The 27,310-nt window shown below is 42.1% G+C and overlaps 1 protein-coding gene across 1 annotated transcript; it reads left to right on the forward strand.

Annotated features, from left to right (window-relative positions):
• Positions 1-3,783: 3,783 nt before the first annotated feature.
• On the forward strand, positions 3,784-26,879 carry dnajc24 (DnaJ (Hsp40) homolog, subfamily C, member 24). The gene is made up of 4 exons (XM_046346509.1): positions 3,784-4,243; positions 16,933-17,071; positions 26,271-26,339; positions 26,518-26,879. Exons 1-4 carry the CDS (start codon positions 4,136-4,138, stop codon positions 26,649-26,651), a joined length of 450 nt encoding a protein of 149 aa, XP_046202465.1. The 5' UTR covers positions 3,784-4,135; the 3' UTR covers positions 26,652-26,879.
• Positions 26,880-27,310: the final 431 nt, after the last annotated feature.

Consider the following 27,310-nt stretch of genomic DNA (forward strand, 5'->3'; position numbering starts at 1 on the left):
TAGTCAATGAACAGCATTCTCACATAGGTGTTCCTTTTATCCATGTGGGAAAGGGCAGTGTTGAGTGCAATAGAGATTGCGTCATCTGTGGATCTGTTGGGGCGGTATGCAAATTGAAGTGGGTCTAGGGTTTCTGGGATGATGGTGTTGACGTGAGCCATGACCAGCCTTTCAAATCACTTCATGGCTACAGATGTGAATGCTACGAGTCGGTAGTCATTTAGGCACATTACCTTTGTGTTCTTGAGCACAGGGACTATGTTGGTCTGCTTGAAATATGTAGGTATTACAGACTCGACCAGGGACAGGTTGAAAATGTCAGTGAAGACACTTGTCGGTTAGCACATGCTCAGTGTACACGTCCTGGTAATCCTTCTGGGCCTGTTGCCTTGTCAATGTTGACCTGTTTAAAGGTCTTACTCACATTGGCTATGGTGAGTGTGATCACACAGTCGCCCTGAACAGCTGGTGCTCTAATGCATGCTTCAGTGTTGCTTGCCTCATTACTGGGCTTCCCTTTGTAATCCGTAATCGTTTACAAGCCCTGCCACAGGGATTCAATGTTAGTCCTGTATTTATGTTTTGCCTGTTTGATGGTTCGTCTGAGGGCATAGAGGGCATATTTTCACGGCTGTTGAAGGAGGAGGACCAAGGTGCAGAGCGGTACATATTCCTTTGTTTAGAAAAAAGATACCGAACAAAACAATAGACAGGTGAAAAAAGGGCTACCTAATTATGGTTCTCAATCAGAGACAACGATAGACAGCTGCCTCTGATTGAGAACCACACCCGGCCAAACACAAAGAAATAGAAAACATAGAAATAAAGAAACTAGAATGCCAAGCCTAGTCACACCCTGGCCTAACCAAAATAGAGAATAAAAGCCTCTCTATGGCCAGGGCGTGACAGTACCTCCCCCCCAAAGGTGCGGACTCCGGCCTCAAAATCTGACTCTAAAGGGTCTGTGTGGGCTTCCTTTACGGCGGCGGCTCTGGTGCGGGGCGTGACACATATGCCTACATGACTACCGACCCGTAGACTTCCATAGTAATTGAATTCACCCACCAGCTGTTATTGACAAATAAACACAGACCGCCAACCCCTGTCTTACCAGATGCAACGGAACAACCAGGCAACTGTATATCCATATCATCGTTCAGCCACGACTTGATGAAATATAAGATATTACAGTTTTTAATGTCCCATTTGTCGGATAGTTTTGAACAGAGGTCATCCAGTTTATTCTCCAATAATTGCACATTGGCCAATTTATTTTTATTTATTTTTTATTTTACCTTTATTTAACCAGGCAAGTCAGTTATGAACAAATTCTTATTTTCAATGACGACCTAGGAACAGTGGTTTAACTGCCTGTTCAGGGGCAGAACGACAGATTTGTACCTTGTCAGCTCAGGGGTTTGAACTTGCAACTTTCCGGTTACTAGTCCAACGCTCTAACCACTAGGCTACCCTGCCGCCCCAATAGGACGGATGGTAAAGGCAGGTTACCCATTCGCCAACAAATTATAACAAGGCACCCGGACCTGCGTCCCCAGTATCGGTGTCTTTTCTTCAAGCGAATGACGGGAAGTAAATCCTTTGCGTCCGACTTGTTAGACGAGGTAAATAATCGCTGTTCTGATATCCAGAAGCTTTTTCGGTCATAAGAGATGGTGGCAGAAACATTATATAAAAAATAAGTTACAAACAATGCGAAAAAACACACAAAATAGCACAATTGGTTAGGAGCCCGTAAAATGGCAGCAATCTCCTCTGGTGACATTCTAAAAACTCATTCATCTAAAATAAAGTAAGATGTACACTTTCCACGCTGCGCTTTGGTCTCATTCCGACGACGGACGTAACAACTATTTGGCACACTGGAAAGAATCAACCAAAAAACAGAGCAAATTGGAATGCTATATTTTATTTTACTTGCTTTGGCAATGCAAACACATGTTTCCCCTGACAATAAATCCCCTTTGAATTGAAATGAGAGACACACAGAAAGAGTGAGAGAGAGAGAGAGAGAGAGAGAGAGAGAGAGAGAGAGAGAGAGAGAGAGAGAGAGAGAGAGAGAGAGAGAGAGAGAGAGAGAGAGAGAGAGAGAGAAAGAAAGAAAGAAAGAAAGAAAGAGTAAGAGAGAAAAAGAGAGAGAGAAAAAACTGAGCAAACTGGAATGCTATTTGGCCCTAAACAGAGAGTACACGGTGGCAGAATACCTGACCACTGTGATTGACCCAAACTTAAGAAATGCTTTGATTATGTACATACTCAGTGATCATAGCCTTGCTATTGCCGTAGGCAGACCTGGCTCTCGAGAGAAGACCGGCTATGTGCACACTGCCCACAAAATGAGGTGGAAACTGAGCTGCACTTCCTAAACTACTGCCTATGTATGACCATATTAGAGACACATAGTTCCCTCAGATTCCACAGACGTACAAGGAATTTGAAATTAAATCCCATTTTGATCAACTCCCATATCTATTAGATGAAATAGCACAGTGTGCCATCACATCAGCAATATGTGTGATCTGTTGCCACAAGAAAAGGGCAACAAGTGAAGGTCAAACACCATTGTAAATACAACATGTATTTATGTTAATTTATTTTCCCTTTTGTACCAACCATAATATAACATTCGAAATGTCTCTATTCTTTTGAAACTTTTGTGAGTGTGATGTTTACTGTTAATTTCTGATTGTATATTTCACTTTGTTTATTATTGATTTAACTTGCTTTGGCAATGTAAACATACACTGAGAGTACAAAACATTAGGAACACATTCCTACTATTGAGTTGAATTTCCCCTCAGAACAGACACAATTTGTCGGGGCATGCTTTACAGGGTGTCGAAAGCATTCCACAGTGATGCTGGCCCATTTTGACTCAAATGCATCCCACAGATGTCAAGTTGGCTGGATGTCCTTTGGTTGTTGGACAATTCTTGATACACACAGGAAACTGTTGAGTGTCATAAACCCAGCAGCATTGCAGTTCTTGACACACTCAAACCGGTGGAACCGGTTGAACCATACCTCGTTCAAAGGTACTTAAATCGTTTTGTCTTGTCCATTCACCTTCTGAATAGTACTCATACACAATCAATGTCTCAATTGTCTGAAGGCTTAATTTCTCATCCCCTTCATCTACATTGATGGAAGTGGATTTTTCAAGTGACATCAATAAGGGATCATAGCTTTCACCTGGATTCACCTGGTCAGTCTGTCATGGAAAGAGCAGGTGTTCCTAATGTTTTGTACACTCGGTGTATGTTTCCCATGCCAATAAAGGCATTTGAATTGGAAAGAGAGAGAAAGCGCATTTCTCTGTTGAATGAAACATGAGCATGCGCACTTCTTCGCATGATATTCCTCGAACTAAAAAAAACAAATTTACGTAGCAGAGACAAGCATTAACTTGCATCCAAAGTAATTCCTGGTTTTCAAAATGTTTTAAAACATAATTGACTTGTAAGATGGTAACGTGCTGGACGTTTCTTATCCCAGATGTGCTTAGTGCATGCCCTGCATTTAGCTAACGTTAGTTTCCATTGAGATCCTCTCATCCGCGTTCTTATGTCTGTATTGCAATATTTACTTCGTGTAGAAAAATGTAATATCCTGTTCAATTACTGGTTCAATGGCTGAAACGGATGGTAATTAGTACTTGTACAGATATTGAACTTTTATGCATAATTCGTTTATGACAATAGGATCTATATTTATAATATAGCACATCATATTTTATCATTAAAGCACTATAGAACATGTTTCCGCGGGGGCTGTAAAAACTGATGCACATGCTTACACAGGGGCATCACGTGATACAGGCACGCGGCTGGAAAAGCAAAGTGCCAGACATTTGTGTAATGTGCTGGTTTCAGCTTGCTGTTGAACCTTTTTGGAATTACGATATATAATGCAGTTTAACAAACGAATATGTTGATGGCATGTTCATAACGATAATGTTTGCTGACTGGTTAGCCTGCAACGAACACGTGGACATTGTTGTTGTTAGCCTTGTAGCTAGCTGTCATTTCATACGGTTAGATCGCACCTATTCTGGTAATGAAACTAAGTTACCTTGCTTGGCTCACAAATTTAATCAAAAGATGATTGTTTTCTCAAAATGACAAGTGAACGTAGATCACAGAAAGACTGGTATTCTATACTTGAATCCAGTCCATCGGATATGCTACAAGACCTCAAACAGAAGTACCAAAGACTGGCCTTAATGGTATGTGTAAACTCTTGACGGTCTCCTGTGGCATGTCTTTTCAACTGTACTGATGAATTAAGTGCTGTTAGGTTTATTTGCATCTTGATGAACCATGTCAAAAGAGGTCCCAATAATTGAGTGAGAGGCGGGGTGAGAAAGTATCTTGACATAACGTTACTGTTGGTCCGTTAGCACCTAGCATGTATTTCTAGAAAGTAATATATTTAATGAATATAAACACACCCTCTATCACACACATATTACCGACTGGGTGTTTATTTCTGACCATGTGTGCAAATCAATACTATGTTAATCCACTGCGCTCCAGCTTCGGCATGAGTTCTGGGAGGGTCTTCAAGATAAGTCTTGTAGGTGTCTGGCAAGGTTAGTCTACTTATCATGCAAGTTTAGATTGTCGATGTGATTGATGACTGTATGATGAAGTATTAACTGCATCTTGCCCTTTGATATTAATCTGTACATTCTCTTTTAATCCTTGAGAGTACAACATAATGGATTTGAATAATCCAAAACCCATTTTAATTATAGAAATCGCCTAGAAACTGTTAAATCAATCATACTCTAATCAATAAGCTATAATCCAAAAACTATTTTGGTGTTGATTTTCTATTTCGATGTTGTTTTATATCTGAAAATATTTTTGTCTGAAAATAGCCACACTGCTCTATAAACACAGGGCTTTGAGCAAGAGTATGGTAGTTCTGGTAATTAGCTATGTTTATTAGCACACTGTAAGTAGGATACAGGCCTAGTCCACAGATATCACCATGAACTGATTACTGTGTATTATTTTGTCAGACTTTCTGGATTCAAGGTGCTGTAGAATTTCACATAAACCATGGGCTCTATGATTACCAATTGTAAAAACACACAAACTTCAAGCTACCATCAATGTCAACATTTCTTTAAATAATATTTGATTAATCCAATTGAACAAAACATCCTAGACTTTGCTGTTGGCATTCCCCTTCCCCCCTCAGTAATGTCTGCTCGTGTCTGGCCTCCCGCAGACATTAGGGGGCAGTAGTGTGATGATGGTGGCCTTTTGCTCTGCCACCAGCTCATGTGCTCTCCCATCTTCTGAATGCCTGCACAGCACACGCCTCAGCCTCGTGGTAGAAACAGACAAGTCTGATACAGCACAGAGAGGGAGAGAGAGATGATTCATGGTAAGAAGCGCCTAGTGCTCCAAATTGCCAGTGCTTTATATTGTGTTCCTGCCTCTAAGCTCCATTAGCCCCAGTAAATGAATATTTTACAATGCGTGCAAAGAGACATCAATTAAAGTACGTAACTCCACAGGAACGGAGGGTGGGCTATTTTATAAGAGCCGGGGCTTTTCATTGTGTTATGTATTTATAAAAAAAAACCTGAGCTGCATGGGGACTCAGAAGTGGGGGGAGGAATTACAGCAAATGGGTTTCTCTGCTGTAAAATGTCAAAATACTGTCTGGCTGGAATTTTTACAGTAGATAAAAATATGTTTAATTCTGAGCTTCAAATTTTCTCAAATGTCATTAGCAAATAGTCACTCACTAGGCTATAGTCTCTTCAATGTATAAGTTTTGTTTTAACCATAAAGTTGTGAGAACTACTGTAGCAGCATGGACTAGTGGGTCTGGAGATGGAGATGGAGGTGTAGGCTGTTTTCAAGCCTTACACCACGCCCAACCCGGATTTTGTCCCCCACATACCAAACGCCATCACGACACACAGGTTGAAATGTCAAAACAAAACCAATTAAATGAATTTGGGGACAGGTCGAAAAGCATTTAACACATGGTAATTTAGCTAGCTTGCAGTTTCTATCTAATTTGTCCTATTTAGATAGATAGCTAGCTTGTTGTTGCTAGCTAATTTAACCTGGGATATATGCATTGAGTTGTTATTTTACCTGAAAGGCACAAGGTGCCTTCCAGGCTTTTTCTTCTTTTGGACTTAAAATGGCTATTGGCAACTAACTTTAATAATAAGGTGTATTACCATAACCGACCTCAGTTCATCTTTCAATCACCCACGTGGGTATTACCAATGAGATGGCACGTGGGTATATGTTTCTAAAAGTCAATGAGGAGATGGGAGAGGCAGGACTTGCAGCGTGTTCTGCACCACAAATAGAATCAACTTCTATTTTTGCGCCTGGCAACACAGACGCTCGCGAGCAGTGTGGGTGCAATGATTTGAATAACATGTATGTGTAAATTTATTTAGCAACGCTCGTGTATGCGATGTGACCGGTGTGGTCAGCATGTTAGTTCCGCAGCCAGATACTTCACACCTGTAAGCTTCCAGCGCAGAGCACTGTCTCTAGGTTTGCTTTGATTTCCTTCAGGATTTGAGAGAGCCACAAAGCTGGTTCAATGGTGTGAGAAGGATTTTGTCATGTTCTTTAGAAAGAGAACAATATATTTTTCTGTCGGAATGTTGATTGAATCAGTTCCTCACCCCATCCATCAGATAGCCAGACCCATTTCTTGAGCACAGGCCCCTGGTCACGTATAGACTTGTCATTTGCTTTGGCTAGACGATAGAGGTTGGCACTGGTGTTACAGGTTTTGTTTTTTCCATTCATGTTTTGAGGTTGGACTATCAGCATGAATAGCAGTAGCGCGCAACGATTTGTTGTCACTTCGTTAGTCAGTATGTGTTACACCTGTGCTGGCCCAGGTGACATTTACGAGTGGCTGGACCAGTGCTCCAGTTGTCTTGAGTGATGTGGAGGGTCAACACCTTTTTAGTTGGCTCTCCCTATTTGATTTCTAGAAAAACATTCCTTTGTCTGATCTTCCCTGTTTTTTGTTTTGCTCAACGTTTTTGTTTGCTTCCTGTCTTAAGTTTGGTGTGGGTTTTTCTTTTGTTTGCCTCTTAGTGGGCAAATTTAGTGGCACTCATGGTGGGTGTCTTAGGTCCCAGTTGTTGTTGCTAGTCAACTGTCAGTGGACAGCCCCATGAGTGTCTTTCAGAACGCCTCCTAAAACCCCACATTTAGTTTTGTCAGTGACTCTTTGTTAATTCCTCCATATGTTTCAGCAACATTTCGTTTGGTTGTCTTTCAGGGAAATGTAACAAAATGGGGGCTCATCCAGGATCTATTTTCCCATGAGTATGGTAGTTGCTCTAATCACCTACTCTGAAGCTTTCCTCTGCCCACATATTGGAGTGTTCAAAAGACACATTTGTGGTGGACTTTCTGTCACTGACATCCACCCTGAGCGGGTATAAGATTGGTGTATAAAAAAATCAAAATAAAAAGCCATGGACTTTAAGTTGGAAGAATTTGTGGAAAACCCTACCTGGGAGATGCTGGACACATGTAGGTGAAGGTGAATCTGCTCATCATTGCAAAGCATTATGACATCAAAGTGGCATCTGGCGATCCAAAAGCAGTAGTCTGAGTCAATCGGTAGTTGGTCACTGCTCCTCCAAAGTGTTCTTGTGGGACAAGTTTAGAAAGGGTACGCTGCTTTATCTCTTGATCAGAGTTTAGATTATGACACTGTTAAAGCTGCTATCCTTCTGGCTTACGAGTTGGTCCCAGAGGCATACAGACAACATTTCTGTCAATTACAAAAGACAGAATTGCAAAATCATATGGAGTTTGCAAGGGAACAAGCATGTCTTTTTGATCGGTGTGGTTCTCAGGACAAGAACCTTGAGGACTTAGACACTCATCCTTCTCCAGTAGTTAAACATTTCCTTCACAAACGGGTTGCTACCTAGATTTGAGCACAAGGATCTCTCTTGAGAAAGCTGCATTTCTTGCAGATGAGTTTGTTTACACACACAACTACCATCACAAACAAAGCCTACACAAAAAGCAATCCAGAGAATTCACCTACTGCAGATTTCAGTCTTTTTCTACAGTGCCCAAAGATAAAGATTGGAGGGGAAAATAATAATTTGTATCCGCCATATTGACGTTTCTGCTGTGAGAAAGTACACATTGTCTCTGTCCTAAGTTGAGAGAGAAATAGCCCTTTATTCTTGTGGGAGCACTTCAGCCCATAAAGTCTCTGGTTGGGACTGATGCATCTCCTAAACAAGGTTTTGGATCAGATGTGCATGAACCCTTTGTTTCAGACGGGTTTGTCTGTCTGTCTAGTGCCGGTGCTGTTAATCAGCTGGTGAAGATACAGCAAGACTGGGGCAGCCCTTCATTTTGGAGGGTATTTTGTCTTTTTCTGACACTTCAGCAACTGGTTACAGTGTGTTAGTACAAGGTGTGGAGATGTGTTGCATGGAAGTTCCTTTGTATAATGTGGAGCTCGAGTCTGATCTTATTTCTGGTTTCGTTGCAGTGAAGCTTAGCCTACCGGTGAAGGTGGTCTCATTAATTTTTTTCCGGGAAACAATTTGGCTGGAGGGAAGGTCGTGCCGTTACACGTGCTGTGTAAAAAAGGGAGCAAGTCTAGTGTTGAGGATGTCAGCAATCCCACCATGGTCGATCTGTCTGAGACGTTTATGGGTGATCCTGATTTCCCCTGACCTCTCCTTTGAAAAGCGAGTTTGTAGGACCGCTGAAGGAAGAGATGGTCCCTACAGTTGACACTTCCATGTCTAGGAAGCAGCTGATTGTACAACAGTAAATATGTTTCCCTCTCCCCTCTTATTGCTGAGATATGTCCAGAGGAGGAGTTTGATTACGTTTGTGTGGGTTACTTTGACAGGTGGTGTTCTAATGAGGGAATGGCGTTCTCGTTCCACTTCTGGGTAGGACAATTGGCCCAGTGTATCTCAAATTGTCATTCCAGTTGCACTTTGACAAGAGATACTGATGCTGGCTCACGATGGTTGTATGGCAGGCTATCTTGGAGTAAACTAGATGTGACCGTATCTTGCGTAACTTCTTCTGGCCTGATCTGAAACAGGACGTTGTGGCTTACTGTAAATCCTGTCGCATTTGCCAGCGGACAGGTAAACCAAACCAAGCTGTACCGGTTGCACCTTTGCAGCCTATTCCTGCTTTGACAAACCTTTCAGCAGGGTTCTGGTGGACTGTGTTGGTCCTTTGCCCAAAGCAAAGAGTGGTCATCAGTATCTTTTGACCATCATGTGCGCTGCCACTCGTTTCCCTGAGGCCATTCCACTAAGTTACGACGGATATTACAATCCCGTTGAAATCAAACATGTCCATGGTAAGGACATCTTGGTTGTTGATTTGTCTTTTCAAGTGTGGGAACTTAATATGTTTTGTGTTTAGCCTGTGTAGCCCTGGCACACATTTTATTTTGATGTATGTTTTTCATTTTGGAGATGTTTTTGTTTGGGCTCGTTTCAAGGGGACAAGAGTTACAGAAACATACATGAGTTTTAGGCAACTATGTCCCCCCCCCCAAAAGTATAAAATAAAAGTATAAAATTAAATCTAAATAAGAAAATATTGTCCAAAAAAAGTGGGTGTATAACATTTTTATATTTGAGGAGGCGGCACATTTTAGTTGTGAAATGGAAGTTGTTTTCTGTTGGTGAGAACTTATCCAACAAAAATATAGGATATATTTGTTGTCTTAAGGGGGAATGTGTCGCAGGTTTAGCTTTTCCCATTTTATGTATTGAGGTTGGACTTTTAGCACGTATAGCATGGTAGTACGTAGGGCGCACGGATTGGTATCAAATCCATTTATATAGCACTTCTTACATCAGCTGATATCTCAAAGTGCTGTACCGAAACCCAGCATAAAACCCCAAACAGCAAGCAATGCTGGTGTAGAAGCATGTTAGTCAATATGTGTTACACCTGTGCTGGCTTGTCCATCTCGTTAGTCGGGAGTTATTTAAGAGTGGCTGGCCCTGTGCTCCAGGTGTCTTGAGAGATGTGTGAATGCTGTCCCCTCAGTCATAAAATAAAATTCTGCTTCAGAGTTCAGTGCAAATTGCTGTTAATGATTCAATCAGGAAGTACATTTTTGGCTTGTTGTAAAGCTGCTATTTTTCTCATCCTATTCATATTGTTCTTTTACAAAGTGAAAACAACACTGTGTAGTGTAATATTTGATAATGCCTCAATGCGTTGTAAGGAAATGTCGTGGTTTGACTCCACGGGTGTGTGTGTTTTAGGTAGTGAGTTGTGATTGTACACTGAACAAAAATATAAATGCAACGATTTCAATGATTTTACAGTTACAGTTCGTAAAAGGAAATCTGTCACTTTAAAGAAATAAATTAGGCCCTAATCTATGGATTCCCATGACTGGGAATACAGATATGCATCTGGTGGTCACAGATTCCTTAACCTGTTAATCCTACCCCCTACTTTTTCGAACATGCTGTTAAAAATCGTGCAACATTTCAGCGCCCTGCTACTCATGCCAGGAATATAGTATATGCATATGATTAGTATGTGTGGATAGAAAACACTCAGACGTTTATAAAACTGGTTAAATCACGGCTGTGACTATAACAGAACGTGCGTTTCATCGAAAAGCGCAGGAAAATCTGATCACTGAAAATGGAAATATATATCCATGTGCGACTTAATAATAATATAATATATGCCATTTAGCAGACGCTTTTATCCAAAGCGACTTACATTCGTGTGCATACATTCTACGTATGGGTGGTCCCGGGGATCAAACCCACTACCCTGGCGTTACAAGCGCCATGCTCTACCAACTGAGCTACTTGAACCCATTGATAAAGGTGAACCACATTTAATGGGGCTGAGCTTGCAATACCTACAGCTTCCACACGTTGTCTAGAGTCTTGTCATTTGCCTAGGCTTTGTTTCTTGGTCAAACAGACGCAAGGCAACGCATTTCTTCCGGTCTCCGACCGGATATTTTGGTTGAGAATTACCCGGACATTATTTCCAGACGGACAGCTAAAGAATATACTTCGCCTCGTGATCAATTTGATCGCTTATTAACGTTTAATAATACCTAAAGTTGCATTACAAAAGTATTTCGAAGTGTTTTGTGAAAGTTTATCGACTTTTTTAATTTACAAAAATGACGTTACGTTATAAGACGCTATTTTTTTCCGTTTATCACACAGTCTTCATAGATCGATATCTAGGCTATATATGGACCGATTTAATCGGAAAAAAAGACCCAATAGTGATTATGGGACATCTAGGAGTGTCAACAAAGAAGATGGTCAAAGGTAATGAATGTTTTATATTTTATTTGTGCGGTTTGTGTAGCGACGACTATGCTAATTATTTTGTTTACGTCCCCTGCGGGTCTTTTGGGGTGTTACATGCTATCAGATAATAGCTTCTCATGCTTTCGCCGAAAAGCATTTTAAAAATCTGACTTGTTGCCTGGATTCACAACGAGGGTAGCTTTAATTCAATACCCTGCATGTGTATTTTAATGAACGTTTGAGTTTTAACTAGTACTATTAGCATTTAGCGTAGCGCATTTGCATTTCCAGATGTCTAGATGGGACGCCTGCGTGCCAGGTAGGACCAAGATGTTAAAAGAAAGTTAGGGGTGTGGGTCAGAAAACCAGTCAGTATCTGGTGTGGCCACCAATTATTTGCCTCATGCAGCGTGAAACATCTTGGTTGTGGAATGTTGCCTCAATGGCTGTGCGAAGTTGTTGGATATTGGTGTGAACTGGAACAAGATGTCCACCAAAGCATCCCAAACATGCTCAATGGTTGACATGTCTGAGTTGGTAGGCCATGGATGGACTGGGATATTTTCAGCTTCCAGGAATTGTGTACAGATGTTTCCGACATGGGGCTGTGCATTATCATGCTGGAACATGAGGTGATTGTGCCAGATGAATGGCATGACAATGGGCCTCAGGATCTCGTCATGATATCTCTGTGCGTTCAAATTGCCATCAATTTAAAATGCAATTGTGTTCATTGTCTGTAGCTTATGCCTGCCCATACCATAACCCCACCGCCACCATGGCACTCTGTTCACAACGTTGACAGCAAACCGCTCACCAACACGACGCCACCTGCCCGGTACAGATAAAACCGGGATTCATCCGTGAAAAGCACACTTCTCCAGCGTGCCAGTGGCAATGTAACATCTTCTTTATAACAGTAAGATCATGTCTCAATGTGTTTGTCCATATGACCGATTTTCTGTTCGACCAAAATGCAAATGGAGAGTTAAAACTGCTTGTCAAGAGAGGATTTCTCAACTTTGTTGGAGCGAGAGGTTGGGAGGGGCCTGGTCTGTGTAAACAATAGAGGAAGAGGCGAAACGAAGTTTCACTCTTGCTAAGATCTGTCCAAAATAAGGCCAATGCGTTTCTATGTGCTTATTTTGGACCTCAGCTTGTCGCCTGCCTTCCCAACTCCCATTGTTAGGACGGAGGCGTGCATTTCGTCATTATTTACAGATCTCTGGTGTAAATGGAAAGTCGCACAAAGGAGCGAAGGAGACAAGACAAAAATACAACACGAGAACAAGCGGACATAAACGCTCATAAAAAAACGGAAAATAACACAACGTCAAAACGGGCATTTGTAATTAATTCAATATTTCACCCAGCCCTACTTCATTATATTCTCTGGTAACCACTCTGGTGGACATTCCTGCAGTCAGCAGGCCGATTGCATGCTCCCTCAACTTGAGACATCTGTGGCATTGTGTTGTATGACAAAACTGCACATTTTAGAGTGTCCTTTTATTGTCATTTTATTGTCCCCAGCGTAAGGTTGTTACGTTACAGTTACAGATTAAAGACCAAGTTCAAAAGTTCAAAATCTTAGCTTGGACATTGGAGGAAAGGTTACATGGTTGGCAGACTGAGTCAACTCTATTAAACTCTTCAACCTTTGGGGGCGCTATGTCATTATTGGATTTTTTAAAATGTGCCCGTTTTAAGCGCAATATTTTGTCACGAAAAGATGCTCGACTATGCATATAATTGCCAGCTTTGGAAAGAAAACACTCTGACGTTTTCAAAACTGCAAAGATATTATCTGTGAGTGCCCCAGAACTGATCGTACAGGCGAAACCAAGATGAAACTTCAAACAGGAAATGAGCAGGATTTTTGACGCTCTGTTTTACTATCGTCTCCTTATATGGCTGTGAATATGCTGTGAACGAGCTTATGCGCTCTGCCGTTCGTCCAAGATGTCTGCAGCATTGTGACGTATTTGTAGGCATATCATTGGAAGATTGGCCATAAGAGACTACATTTGCCAGGGGGCCGTCCGGTGTCCTTTGTCTAAATTGCTGCGCAACTCCCAGTGGCACTCATTTCACCATGCGATACAGAGGGAGAAGCAGACTTCCAGGAACGATACATCATTGAAGAGATATGTAGAAAAACACCTTGAGGATTGATTCTAAACAACGTTTGCCATGTTTCAGTCGATATTATGGAGTTATTTTGGAAAAAGTTCGGCGTTTTTATAACTGAATTTTCGTTGTTTTTTTTGGTAGCCAAACATGACGCAGAAAACGGACCGATTTCTCCTGCACAAATAATCTTTCAGGAAAACTGAACATTTGCTATCTGAGAGTCTCCTCATTGAAAACATCCGAAGTTCTTCAAAGGTAAATGATTTATTGAATGTTTTTGCTGGTTTTTGTGAAAATGTTGCCTGCTAACGCTAAATGCTAATGCTAAATGCTAGTTTGCTATGGTTGAGAAGCATATTTTTGAAAATCTGAGATAACAACACTGTCAACAAAAGGCTAAGCTTGAGAGCTAGCATATTGATTTCATTTCATTTGCGATTTTCATGAATAGTTAACGTTGCGTTATGGTAATGGGCTTGAGGCTGTAGTCATGATCCCGGATCCGGGTTGGCTCGACGCAAGAAGTTAAAGAAGCTGAAAGAATTTGACCATTCCAAAACAACTGGCCGTGACAACATTCTTGCCAGATTTCTACAAAATGCTGCAGTAATGATCACCCCCCTGCGTAACTCACAATGTAAATATATATATTGAACTACCCCCCCCCCCCCCCTCCCCCAGTGAACTAAAACGCACAAGGGTTATATATAAATAAAAGGGACTAAGTTAGATCATGGAAACTATTGGCTTGTTTCAGTCCTGTGTATTTTATCGAAGGTCATGGAAAATATTGTGTGAGCAGATTGACAGTTATATTTCCTTACATAACATACGATACAAGCCTCAATCTGGCTTTAGTAAATCTCATTCCAACAACACTTGCCTACTATATCTAACTGACCACACCGGAAAGGAAGTAGATGGATGAAAATGTTATGGTATTATGTTAGATCTCCAAAAGATGTTTGGTACAGTGGATCATGAGATTCTGTTAATCAAACTAAGAGCCATGGGCTTTAACAACTTATCCATAAAATGAGTTAGCACTTATCTGCAAGGAAGAAAACACATGGTGGGTGTGGATGGGACCCTGTCTAAACCCAAAATCTTGAACTGTGTGGTACCCCAAGGGAGTGTGCTGGGTCCACTTTTCTTTCTGTTGTATATAAATTATCTGAAATCTGCCTGTACATGTGACCTTTTCCTTTATGCAGATGATTCTGCACTGCTGGTTTCTTACAAAGACAACTGTGGTTGAGGAGGCCCTCGGTGCTGAACTTCTGAATGTCAGTAAACGGTTATATGACAACAAGCTGTCACTTCACCTTGGAAAAACAGTCCATCTTGCTCAGGTCCAAAGTCAAACTGAATAAATCACTGGATTTTAATGTGGTAGTAGGTGACTTGGTAGTCACAGCAAAAGAGTCTGTTAATTATCATGCGTGCTAGATAACTTTATGTGCCATGCTCTCCCCTGTCAGATGGTTATATCCAAAGTGAACCATAAAATGTGGTTTCTGGCAAGAACCCCCTAATATCTGGATAAGAATGCAACATGGTGGCATTGGTAGGGGCTCTTGTTCTGTGCCATTTGGACTATGGGTGCTCTTCCTGGTACAATAGTGCTTCCAAGATAATTAAAAATAAATTGCAGACATCTCAGAACAAATTTGTCAGGATTTTTCTTAAACTTCCAGGACATGCTCATCTGGACCATTCCTGCTTTGAAAGCTTTAGATGGCTCAAAGTGGAGGAGAGAGTCTCTCAGATTAAATTGTGTCTGGTACATCAGATTGTCCACAGTCTGGTCCCCAGGGACTTATATAACTACTTTAACTCGGTCCGGGATAACCAAACTATTCCACTAGAAAGCGTGAAACTGATGTTGTTCCTTTTAGATGTAATAGTGGTACTCAGCTGCCCATCTTTAGAATAGTCTTCCAAGGAATTTGAAATGTATACATTCAATGGGTAGTTTCACATTCTCAATTAAAAAATGGCTATATAGTTGCATGTTTCAAGTGAGTCATAATATTATAGTTCAGTACGTGGCTGAGAAGAAAATACCCGGGATAGCATGTAGTCTGCCTATTGTCTATCATATTGTGATTGTCTTGTATATATTAGGGATTGACTTGTTTTATGTTCGGTACATCTCCCTTGTCTCACATACCCCTATCAATTGTTGTTTATTAGTAAATTGAACTGTACTAATTTGCTAATTTTATGAAACAAACAGCAATTTTGTGTCTCATTGTGTGTTGCCACTGCAGTTCCTAACCTTGCTGCATTCCGCTCTTCCACCTCCAAAAGGACCACAATGAAAATAAGCCGTTAAGCTTTATTGTTTTATCCTTGATCTTTTTTAAATTATATGTGGAGGCGTACATTATGTATGTATTTTTAAATATTGTTTGCCAGTCTTCCAGTTACTTAAAATGTAAAGTACATTTGCGGTGGACATTAATTTGCCTAGCTGAGACCATTGGTCATTGTAGTTCAGTATCACCCCATGTATCATTACCCGTTCTTGAAGAGGTTCTGTTTCTGAACTACAGTGACCATACAAGAACACACACAAGCAATGGTCTGCTTGCCAGTGCCAGATTATCATCATCATTCATGTGAATGCTGCTAGGATAGATCTAAGTTTTCTAAAAAGCCCCTCCACCACCACCTCCCTCCCTCTCCCATAGGTGGATCAGGAGCCCATGATCCATCCTCCTGCGACCCTCACTAATCGGTGGCTTAAGCCTGGACTGCATAGACCTGCAGGAGGAAATTAGAGCGGTTCCATGTGCCAGGAAACACAGACAGGGCCGTCAGTATCCACTAGAGAACAGGGACATACCTCAAGGCCAATGTGAGCATTACATGAAGAGATTCTTCAATACTGATATTAATCAACGGATGACATAATGCGGATATTGCTATAGCCCCTCCTCTCGCCTAACAAAACAACAATAAAACGCAAAAGAGAGCATGGGTGGTATTGCTACTATATTTGGCCAGAGGTGTCATGGGATGGCCTGTCGTGGGATGGCCAATGCTCTTCTCCAGCTCTCTGCCCAAAGCTGTCTGGGCTAACGGTTCTGTCCTCTGATGTCTCAATCTAGTTGTGTTTGCATTACTGTACTCCGCCTCCTCTGGTAAATTGTCCAGAAGAAGAGCATTGGTCCATCAGCAAATTACCCAGAAAAAGCTGACCGTTCAGGTTCTGACAGGCTTTTTTTTCCACTGGCAGATTGTCACCGACTCCTATGGTTTAATTAACCTAGCTTCTGTCTAGTGTGTCTGAGCCATCCCCACATCTCTCCTCTCTCCTCTACCATCTTAAATAAAGTACTGGTTCAAGGGACTGATGGCTGCTGTTATTTTGGTCATTGTTTCTGTTGTGATGGCTGTTGTCAGTCTTGTCATTGTGGCTGTCTCTAAGCTGTGTTTCTCCTGTCCCCTGTACTGGCTGACAGTATCACCCCGACAAGCAGGGCCCAGATGTGACTGTGACTGAGGCAGAGGAGCACTTACACAGGTTCATTGAGGTCGATCAGGCTTGGAAGGTTCTGAGCAACCAGGAGACCAAGAGAGCCTACGATCTGCAGTTGCGTGGTAAGTCGTCCTCCTTCCATAGTTCAGAGGAGTCTCTCAGAGGAACACTACAATCCGGCTCCGTTAAGAAACATTCACTCTCCCATGATGTACATTACATCTACACTAGCACATTGTACTCCCACTCTCTGATGCTCTTTCAGCCACCATCTCGCTCTTTTTTTTAATAGCTCTCCTGTGATTCATTTGAACATGAAACATGATTTTTCATTTCATTACACGTTTGGAATTTTATGGTTTTATTTATTCTTACTGGTTGGTTCATGCTCAATTAAATTCCATAGCAATTCCCCTTGAGACCATCCCTTGCTTAATATTGAGTGATAAACAGTGACGCTGTGTGAAGTCACTAAGGCCACATATAACTAGTGGGCCTATTTTGTCTGAAAAGGTCACACTAAATGAGGCATGAACCAATACAGTTTGCATAACTTAAATTCTATTTCCAAGATTTCCTTGAAACTTTAAAAGTCAGAAGCAATAATAGTCTCTAGTACCAACCCATTAAAAACAACTGGCCTGTTTTACGAAGTTTGTTCACCTGAACGTTTCTCACTTATCTGGGTGCATAAGAAAGGGCAGAGAGCTTGTTTTGCAAAGACCCTCCTATTCACCCACCCACACAGCCAATACATGAATAAAATAAGCAAGAGATTGTTTCGGGTTCCTTACAATGGTTGTTTTCTGCCATCTCTGTCCCACATAAAATGCTCCTTGGGGGGGAGGAGAGGAGGGGGAAATGTAGGTCAGGCCTTTTACACATGGCCTAGCTTTACATGAAGTGATATGCTCCCCTCGGAAAGAGGTTCCCCTAGCTAGCTCTCCATTAGGACCTTCAACAACTCTACATTCGGGCCGTGTGTGTGTGTGTGTGTGTGTGTGTGTGTGTGTGTGTGTGTGTGTGTGTGTGTGTGTGTGTGTGTGTGTGTGTGTGTGTGTGTGTGTGTGTGTGTGTGTGTGTGTGTGTGTGTGTGTGTGCACCATTAGCAGGGGAGAGCTCTCATCACCTTTGGGGGCAAACACTCAGCCAGCCAGCCAGCCACAGCACAGTGCCACTCTAAGGCAACACATTCTAGCCATAGCATTGACATATAGAGTGTCTGTAATAGAAAGAAACCCCTCTCTGGCCCTCATGGATGGTAATTGACTTTGTCTATCATTGTATGCTGCCTTACAATAACCAAACTCTAAAGATTCCCATCGCTTTTTAAATCATTATTTTTTCACTCATCCTCTGAATATCTAACATTTAGATCTCCATGGACAGTTATCCATTATGACCTAAGAATGAGTAAGAAAGAAGTGAAGGTTGTGTTTTCATTTAACAATCATTTTTATTTCCAGCATGAATACTTTGTATCCAACACACCTTTTTTATAACACAGACAAATCAGAGTTTCTCTGTTGAATGTGAAATCTGGGCATTCTTTGTTGGCCGGTCTGTAAGAATATTGGATGTACCTCATTGCTGGTTGCAGAGTGATTGTTGTAAGCATAGCAGACAGAGGTGTAAAGTACTTAAGTAAAAATGATTTTAAGTACTACTTAAGTAGTTTTTGGGGTTATCTGTACTTTACTATTTATATTTTTGACCACTTTTACTTCACTACATTCCTAAAGAAAATAATGTACTTTTTACTCCATATGTTTTCCCAGCACCCAAAAGTACTTGTAACATTTTGAATGCTTAGTGAGATAGGAAAATGGTCCAATTCACACTTATCAGGAGAACATCCCTGGTCATCCCTACTGCCTCTGATCTGGTGGACTCACTAAACACAAATGCTTTGTTTGTCAATTATGTCTTGAGAATTGGAGTGTGACCCTGACTATCTTTAGAAAAAGAAAAAGAGGGTTGCGTGTCTGGTTTGCTTAATATAAGGAATTTTTAAATGATTTATACTTTGAGACTTAAGTATATTTTAGCAATTACATTTACCTTTGATAATTAAGTATATTTATAACCAAATACTTTTAGAAAATATGCACATATTTTCTCTTATGGTGTCTTCTATTCAAGTATGACAATTGGGTGCTTTTTCCACCACTAGCCAATAGGGAGGGTTGGGTAGTAGACTAGCAGCGCACAGCTCCCATCTGTCTGGCCGCTGTAGATCTCTGTAGTGTTCAATCAGAGACAGATCTCCAGTACCTACCAGTAAACAGCACCATAGTGTTTAATGTTGCCCAGCCATTCAGAAGGACTGGCTCATTCTGCACTGTGATCAAGTGGAGCTGATAATTAAAACAAACATGACTGAAGCCAGCTCAAAGGCCTGTTTCATCCAGATTTCAGAGGAACTCAGTCAATCCTTCTGTTGTTTATCAGAGGGAGATGGATGAAACTCTGTTGCTAGGCCCTTTTGAACTTCATCATGAGTGGAATGTTTTATCTTCTTGCTCATTAGAAATGAAGGGGGATGGATATTCATTCACTACTATCCCCATGTCTATTACAACTGAGAATGTATAGCCTTCTTCCAAGTGATATTCAATACCATTACAACAAAGAAACAGTTAAAAGCTGATAGTCTCAAAGCATTAGGAACGAATCCCATGTTGGCTGTCAAACTATATCATAAACAACCGGCGTTGCAAATCATTTTGGTACTGAGACCGGGGTTGCATTTTCCTGTGTTTAGGCAGACATGTATGGTAATTACTAGGGACGGTAATTGTGTTTTGTGGCGGAGGGAGAAGTGTGGGTGTGCAGGGTGGATGCGTTCTGCTCCACGTCTCTGACACACTGTTGGTTTGTCTAGGAGCGATGTGCAGCCAGACTAATACTAAATCATCTCATTCTTAATGTGCCTCACCTCCACCGCCCCATTGCCAAACACATAGTGGTCGTCTTCCCGGATTGATTCAGGGCACCTTGCAGCAGCCCACTGGGGAGGCATGTGAGGCGTGTTTCTCCTCCTCCCCAACACTGAGACCAGTGACCTCCATAGATCTCCAACCACTCGCCACGAGGCAAAATGCATGCTTTAGTTAACACTATCTGCTCTAATTCACTCACAAACGGTATGTAGACCTGCAGCAGGTGGAGGGATTATTTTTTTTCTCCCTCGATATAAAAAATAAATATAAATTATGTGTGTATTTTGTGGGGGATTTCAGTTTTTAGTAAAATAAAATCACTAAAATCACCAGGAATTCAACAAAAAAAATAGTTTCATTTATGCCTACCCCTGACCTACATAATTCAATAAGATTTAAATGGATATTCCCATGAAACTGATTTGAGATCAAATTATTGACTTGTAGATGCAGTTTGAACATTTCACCTGTAAAATAATTATCATTCATGGTTGACAGTGATGGCCTAATTTGGTGTTTGAGGGTATTAAAATAAGAAACCGGTATTGCGAAAATATTCATAGACTGTAGCATTTTTAGGAGGCATTTTATGCACTTTCTAAAATGATATTCAATAGGCTACATCTTGTCGATACAAACTTTGAGAAATGCTGACGTCATAAAAAATGGTGCTCCGGCACCTTAAAAAAAGAGTTGTTCATGGGACCTGGAAGATCCTCCTTGGGATCTCTCAGTAGTGACTGGCTGTCATCTGGGCCTTCTGGGCAGGGTGCATCAACTGGCTGAGTCATGGTCACTCTGACTCCCTCAACACTAGCAAGACTACAGTGTCCCATCAAGACTACAGTGTGCAGTGTAGTTGATCTGCTTTTGTTCCTTTACAAGTAATTTTGAGGCTTCGATCAGGCATGGACATCTATTTGCCCTGTAGTATTAGCTTAACTGTTGAAGCACTGTGACAAAGGGTCCCAGTGAATGTATAGCCTCATTTTGTATGATGTATTGAATCACCTAGATGTAGGACTAGAATTTCTACCTGACCACTGTCAAGTTATGGTCTCAAAAGATTGCAGTAACAACGACAGTTAACCAAATCTACATTTTGATTGGTGTATCTGTCATTTGAGCCTCATCTGTAAAATGTTACAGTATATCACCAGGATGAATTGACACCTTTTACTGAGCATTTACTGACACATTTCCTCAATCTCACTGTACCACTACTTAACAAACTCATGAACAGTAGGTGAAAATGTATTCACCAAACCTATCCAATGATATCCATACATAGCTGTGAGGTAGGCCACTTAGGCTAGTCTCCTGACTAATTAAAGACCAGCATTAAAGAGTGGTGTCAAAAAGTGCTAATTACCGTTTCCTCACAAAGACTGGTGAAGAGGTACTGTACTGCTGGAAATGGAGTGAAGTGTTAATATCTATTACTGTAGTTGTCTGTCTTTGTTCTTATATTAACAGTAGGCTGGCCTATAACGTCAAATGTCTGACACAGTTTGAAGTACAATACAGATTAGGCTATATGCACTATTATAAAGCAGGACTTTAGGGTCCATGATAGTGATTGGCTGAAGCAGGAATTCAGCCATGTGCATATCAGACAATAATATATTGTACCACAGATATGACGCAAAAATACTTGGTAACTGCTCTATTTAGGTTGGTAACCAGTTTTAAATAGCATTAAGACACTAATAAACCACACCCACTCGGCCCTTATTGCTGAAGTGGATACCATTTTTAAATGAATATCTGAGCATCTTTGACTGTATGTTCCCCTAATTTCAATCAATACTGAGACCTAGTTCATCCATCCTTTGCAGGGAGGTATATCTGTGTCTTGCATATTCAGCAGTATGTGGCCTAACGTTACCTAAGAGCGTGTCCGAATTGTCACGCACTACTCTGCGTACTTCCACTTCTAATTTCACTTAGTGGTTCTGCGGCATCTGTCCCTTCCCTGAATTATCACCTCAATATTGAGTGTTGCTTTAAGAGATTTCATATATGCACCATTACCAGTGTCCCCACTGTGTCATAGTGGCGGTGAGGGGAAACTGTCCAATCCTATGAATCAATGAACCTAGATAAAACCAGTGTAGCTTAATCAGTCTCTCCAGGATTATGCGAAAGCAAAATGTTTAGCTAAATCAACAATTCCCTGCATATTACGCACAAAAGTCAGATCAGCGCAATATTATCGCATAAAACTGACGCATCACTGCAGTACAGAAAGATTGCTCACATTTTCAACTAATCACCGCACATTTAACACACATCATTCAATCAAGAGACTCGTCAAACTTTTCCCCTCGTCAGCGCATTTTCACAATAAATTGGACGACAACATCACATATTTCCATGCAAAATGTCAGAATTTCCACAGGAAAATCGAGCTTTTTTCCCCCGAAAATATCCAGTACCAGTCAAAAATGTGGATATATCTACTCATTCAAGGGTTTCTCTTTATTTTTTACTATTTTCTACATTGTAGAATAATAGTAAAGACATCAAATATATGAAATAACACATGGAATCATGTAGTAACCAAAAAAGTGTTTAAACAATTCAAAATATATTTGAGATTCTTCAAAGTAGCCACCTTTTGCCTTGATGACAGCTTAGCACACTGTTGACATTCTCTCACCCAGCTTCACCTGGAATGCTTTTCTAACAGTCTTGAAGGAGTTCCCACATATTCTGAGCGCTTGTTGGCTGCTTTTCTTTCACTCTGCGGTCCAACTTATCCCAAACCATCTCAATTGGGTTGAGGTCAGGTGATTGTGGAGGCCAGGTCATCTGATGTAGCACTCCATCACTCTCCTTCTTGGTCAAATAGCCCTTCACACAGACTGGAGGTCTGTTGGGTCATTGTCCTGTTGAAAAACAAATGATGGGATGATGTAGCGCTGCAGAATGCTGTGGTAGCCATCCTGGTTAAGTGTGACTTGAATTCTAAATACACTGCTCAAAAAAATAAAGGGAACACTAAAATAACACATCCTAGATCTGAATGAATGAAATGTTCTTATTAAGTAGTTTTTTCTTCACATAGTTGAATGTGCTGACAACAAAATCACACAAATTATCAATGGAAATCAAATGTATCAACCCATGGACATTTAACATTTAAGTCATTTAGCAGACGCTCTTATCCAGAGCGACTTACAAATTGGTGCATTCACCTTAAGACATCCAGTGGAACAGTCACTTTACAATAGTGCATCTAAATCTTAAAGGGGGGGGGTGAGAGGGATTACTTATCCTATCCTAGGTATTCCTTAAAGAGGTGGGGTTTCAGGTGTCTCCGGAAGGTGGTGATTGACTCCGCTGTCCTGGCGTCGTGAGGGAGTTTGTTCCACCATTGGGGGGCCAGAGCAGCGAACAGTTTTGACTGGGCTGAGCGGGAGCTGTACTTCCTCAGTGGTAGGGAGGCGAGCAGGCCAGAGGTGGATGAACGCAGTGCCCTTGTTTGGGTGTAGGGCCTGATCAGAGCCTGGAGGTACTGAGGTGCCGTTCCCCTCACAGCTCCGTAGGCAAGCACCATGGTCTTGTAGCGGATGCGAGCTTCAACTGGAAGCCAGTGGAGAGAGCGGAGGAGCGGGGTGACGTGAGAGAACTTGGGAAGGTTGAACACCAGACGGGCTGCGGCGTTCTGGATGAGTTGTAGGGGTTTAATGGCACAGGTCTGGATTTGGAGTCACACTCAAAATGAAAGTGGAAAACCACACTACAAGCTGATCCAACTTTGATGTAATGTCCTTAAAACAAGTCAAAATGAGGCTCAGTAGTGTGTGTGGCCTCCACGTGCCTGTATGACCTCCCTACAACGCCTGGGCATGCTACTGATGAGGTGGCGGATGGTCTCCTGAGGGATCTCCTCCCAGACCTTGACTAAAGCATCCGCCAACTCCTGGACAGTCTGGTGCAACGTGGCGTTGGTGTATGGAGCGAGACATATGTCCCAGATGTGCTCAATTGGATTCAGGTCTGGGGAACGGGTGGGCCAGTCCATAGCATCAATACCTTCCTCTTGCAGGAACTGCTGACACACTCCAGCCACATGAGGTCTAGTATTGTCTTGCATTAGGAGGAACCCAGGGCCAACCGCACCAGCTTATGGTCTCACAAAGGGGTCTGAGGATCTCATCTCGGTACCTAATGGCAGTCAGGCTACCTCTGGCGAGCACAGGGGGGGCTGTGCGGCCCCCCAAAGAAATGCCACTCCACACCATGACTGACCCACCGCCAAACCGGTTATGCTGGAGGATGTTACAGGCAGCAGAACGGCGTCTCCACACTGTCACGTCTGTCACATGTGCTCAGTGTGAACCTGCTTTCATCTGTGAAGAGCACAGGGCGCCAGTGGCGAATTTGCCAATCTTGGTGTTCTCTGGCAAATGCCAAACGTCCTGCACGGTGTTGGGCTGTAAGCACAACCCCCACCTCTGGAAGTTGGGCCCTCATACCACCCTCATGGAGTCTGTTTCTGACCGTTTGAGCAGACACATGCACATTTGTGGCCTTGCTCGAGGTCATTTCGCAGCGCTCTGGCAGTGCTCCTTCTGCTCCTCCTTGCACAAAGGCGGAGGTAGTGGTCCTGCTGCTGGGTTGTTGCCCTCCTACGGCCTCCTCCACGTCTCCTGATGTACTGGCCTGTCTCCTGGTAGCGCCTCCATGCTCTGGACACTACGCTGACAGACACAGCAAACCTTCTTGCCACAGCTCGCATTGATGTGCCATCCTGGATGAGCTGCACTTCCTGAGCCACTTGTGTGGGTTGTAGACTCCGTCTCATGCTACCACTAGAGTGAAAGCACCGCCAGCATTCAAAAGTGACCAAAACATCAGCCAGGAAGCATAGGAACTGAGAAGTGGTCTGTGGTCACCACCTGCAGAACCACTCCTTTATTGGGGGGTGTCTTGCTAACTGCCTATAATTTCATTACATTACATTTAAGTCATTTAGCAGACGCTCTTATCCAGAGCGACTTACAAATTGGTGCATTCACCTTATGACATCCAGTGGGACAGTCACTTAACAATAGTGCATCTAAAACTTAGGGGGGGTGGGGTGAGAGGGATTACTTAACCTATCCTAGGTATTCCTTAAAGAGGTGGGGTTTCAGGTGTCTCCGGAAGGTGGTGATTGACTCCGCTGTCCTGGCGTCGTGAGGGAGTTTGTTCCACCATTGGGGGGGCCAGGGCAGCGAACAGTTTTGACTGGGCTGAGCGGGAGCTGTACTTCCTCAGTGGTAGGGAGGCGAGCAGGCCAGAGGTGGATGAACGCAGTGCCCTTGTTTGGGTGTAGGGCCTGATCAGAGCCTGGAGGTACTGAGGTGCCGTTCCCCTCACAGCTCCGTAGGCAAGCACCATGGTCTTGTAGCGGATGCGAGCTTCAACTGGAAGCCAGTGGAGAGAACGGAGGAGCGGGGTGACGTGAGAGAACTTGGGAAGGTTGAACACCAGACGGGCTGCGGCGTTCTGAATGAGTTGAAGGGGTTTAATGGCACAGGCAGGGAGACCAGCCAACAGCGAGTTGCAGTAATCCAGACGGGAGATGACAAGTGCCTGGATTAGGACCTGCGCCGCTTCCTGTGTGAGGCAGGGTCGTACTCTGCGGATGTTGTAGAGCATGAACCTACAGGAACGGGCCACCGCCTTGATTTCCACTTGTTTATTCCATTTGCACAACAGCATGTGACATTCATTGTCAATCAGTGTTGCTTCCTAATTGGACAGTTTGATTTCACAGAAGTGTGATTGACTTGGAGTTACATTGTTGTTTAAATGTTCCCTTTATTTTTTTGAGCAGTGTATTTTGAGTTGTTTAACACTTTTTTTTGGTTACTACATGATTCCAAATGTCTTATTTCATGTCTTCACTACTATTCTACAATGTAGAAAATAGTAAAAAATTTAGAAAAACCCTTGAACGAGTTGGTGTCCAAACTTTTGACTGGTGCTGTATGAAAACATATAAACAATCCCGGAGAGGCTACCTAATGCCTTCATATTCCTTACTATTTAGACAGAGATTCATGCAAGATCTCAATTGTCTTCCCCATGAAACTACCATTGAATGAGATCAGAGTCTAACATCTCATCCTCCCATCTCCCCTCCATCTGCCTTTCGTTTGTGTGCTTTGCCTTTGGTACTTTTGAATCTCCTGTATCACTCTCTTGAACACTGAATGTCACTGGCACAACAGTAGCCTACAAATATGTTTCTAAGAGCATCAATGTGATTTTTAAAATCTGTATTTTTCTATCGTCAATTATTGTACCATTGTGGAGTGACACTTTAATTATTATTAATTATATAGATTTATGACATTTTCATGTTTCTTCTGTGTCAATACAGCCAGCGAACTGAATCAGAGTTGGCCAGTCGACGCCTATGTCTGTCTGGACGACATGACTTGGGATGATGGTGAGTCAAGTCATCTTTATCTTACTTATTTACTTACTTATCTTTAACTTATTTAATCTCTTCTCTGCTGCCATTGAAGTCATCGTAGATAGATCCATAAAGTACGTCTCCACCTGTCTCATCCCATGTGCCCCTTTCCTCTCAGCTGTTTGTCATTGTCTGTCTGTTCTCTTTTCAGATAACGAGGTGTACACGTATGGCTGTCGCTGTGGAGGGGAATTCTCCATTGGAAGAGAGGAGACGGAGGGAGAAGAGGCCATTGTGTGCTGTGATACCTGTTCACTCAGCATAGAAGTCAAGACGACAATCTGACTGTCTCATTGTTCGCCAGACGCCTCTAAATCCTGAAGAGCTAGATCAAGGAGGTTCATAGTTTTCTTTTAATCTACATCCACCGAACATGTGTCCACATTTGAACCTTTATAAATGGACACCCCCATGGGACCTTGTGCACTTGTCTATTGGACAATGAAAGGAAATTTGATTTAGCCTTTTTTAAATGTCATGCAATAAAATCATTGTGCAAAATTCAACTAACAACCACTCAAGTGAACTGTCATGATAATGGGTGTGTGGGTCTCACATGCACGCACATATAATGGGCTCTAGTTTAACAGACCTTACACAATGGTAAATCTAAGCGCAGATGGTATGGCTATAGGTTCAGGGGTGTGTCAGAAATATTTTTGCTATTTTTGCTAATCAAAATTATCGCCGCACTTGCCGTTGGTGTGAAAGTGCTGGGTTTTTGAATAATCAGTGTGTAGAGGCTTGGCCCCTCACTGGCCAATCAGAACATGCTCCATGGCGAAATATTTGGTTGCTTCAAGTTCTGTATTTAGGGTCTTTTATGTATTGCCTTGGAATCAACTCCAGTTACAATGTTAGTCCATTTTATAGTTTGTTACATAATAAAATGTATACCTGTCTTTGCTAAATGCATGAACTTGAACCCATTTGCTGTGGCTTCA

The sequence above is a fragment of the Oncorhynchus gorbuscha genome, linkage group LG01, assembly GCF_021184085.1.
Source record: "Oncorhynchus gorbuscha isolate QuinsamMale2020 ecotype Even-year linkage group LG01, OgorEven_v1.0, whole genome shotgun sequence".
NCBI classification, from domain to species: Eukaryota; Metazoa; Chordata; class Actinopteri; order Salmoniformes; family Salmonidae; genus Oncorhynchus; species Oncorhynchus gorbuscha.

Bases quoted from the DNA above. Each gene is read 5' to 3' on its own strand.
- dnajc24 (XM_046346509.1), top strand. From the start codon at position 4,136: ATGACAAGTGAACGTAGATCACAGAAAGACTGGTATTCTATACTTGAA. The intron at 17,072-26,270 runs GTAAGTCGTCCT...GTGTCAATACAG, and splicing joins CTACGATCTGCAGTTGCGTG to CCAGCGAACTGAATCAGAGT. The intron at 26,340-26,517 runs GTGAGTCAAGTC...TTCTCTTTTCAG, and splicing joins CGACATGACTTGGGATGATG to ATAACGAGGTGTACACGTAT.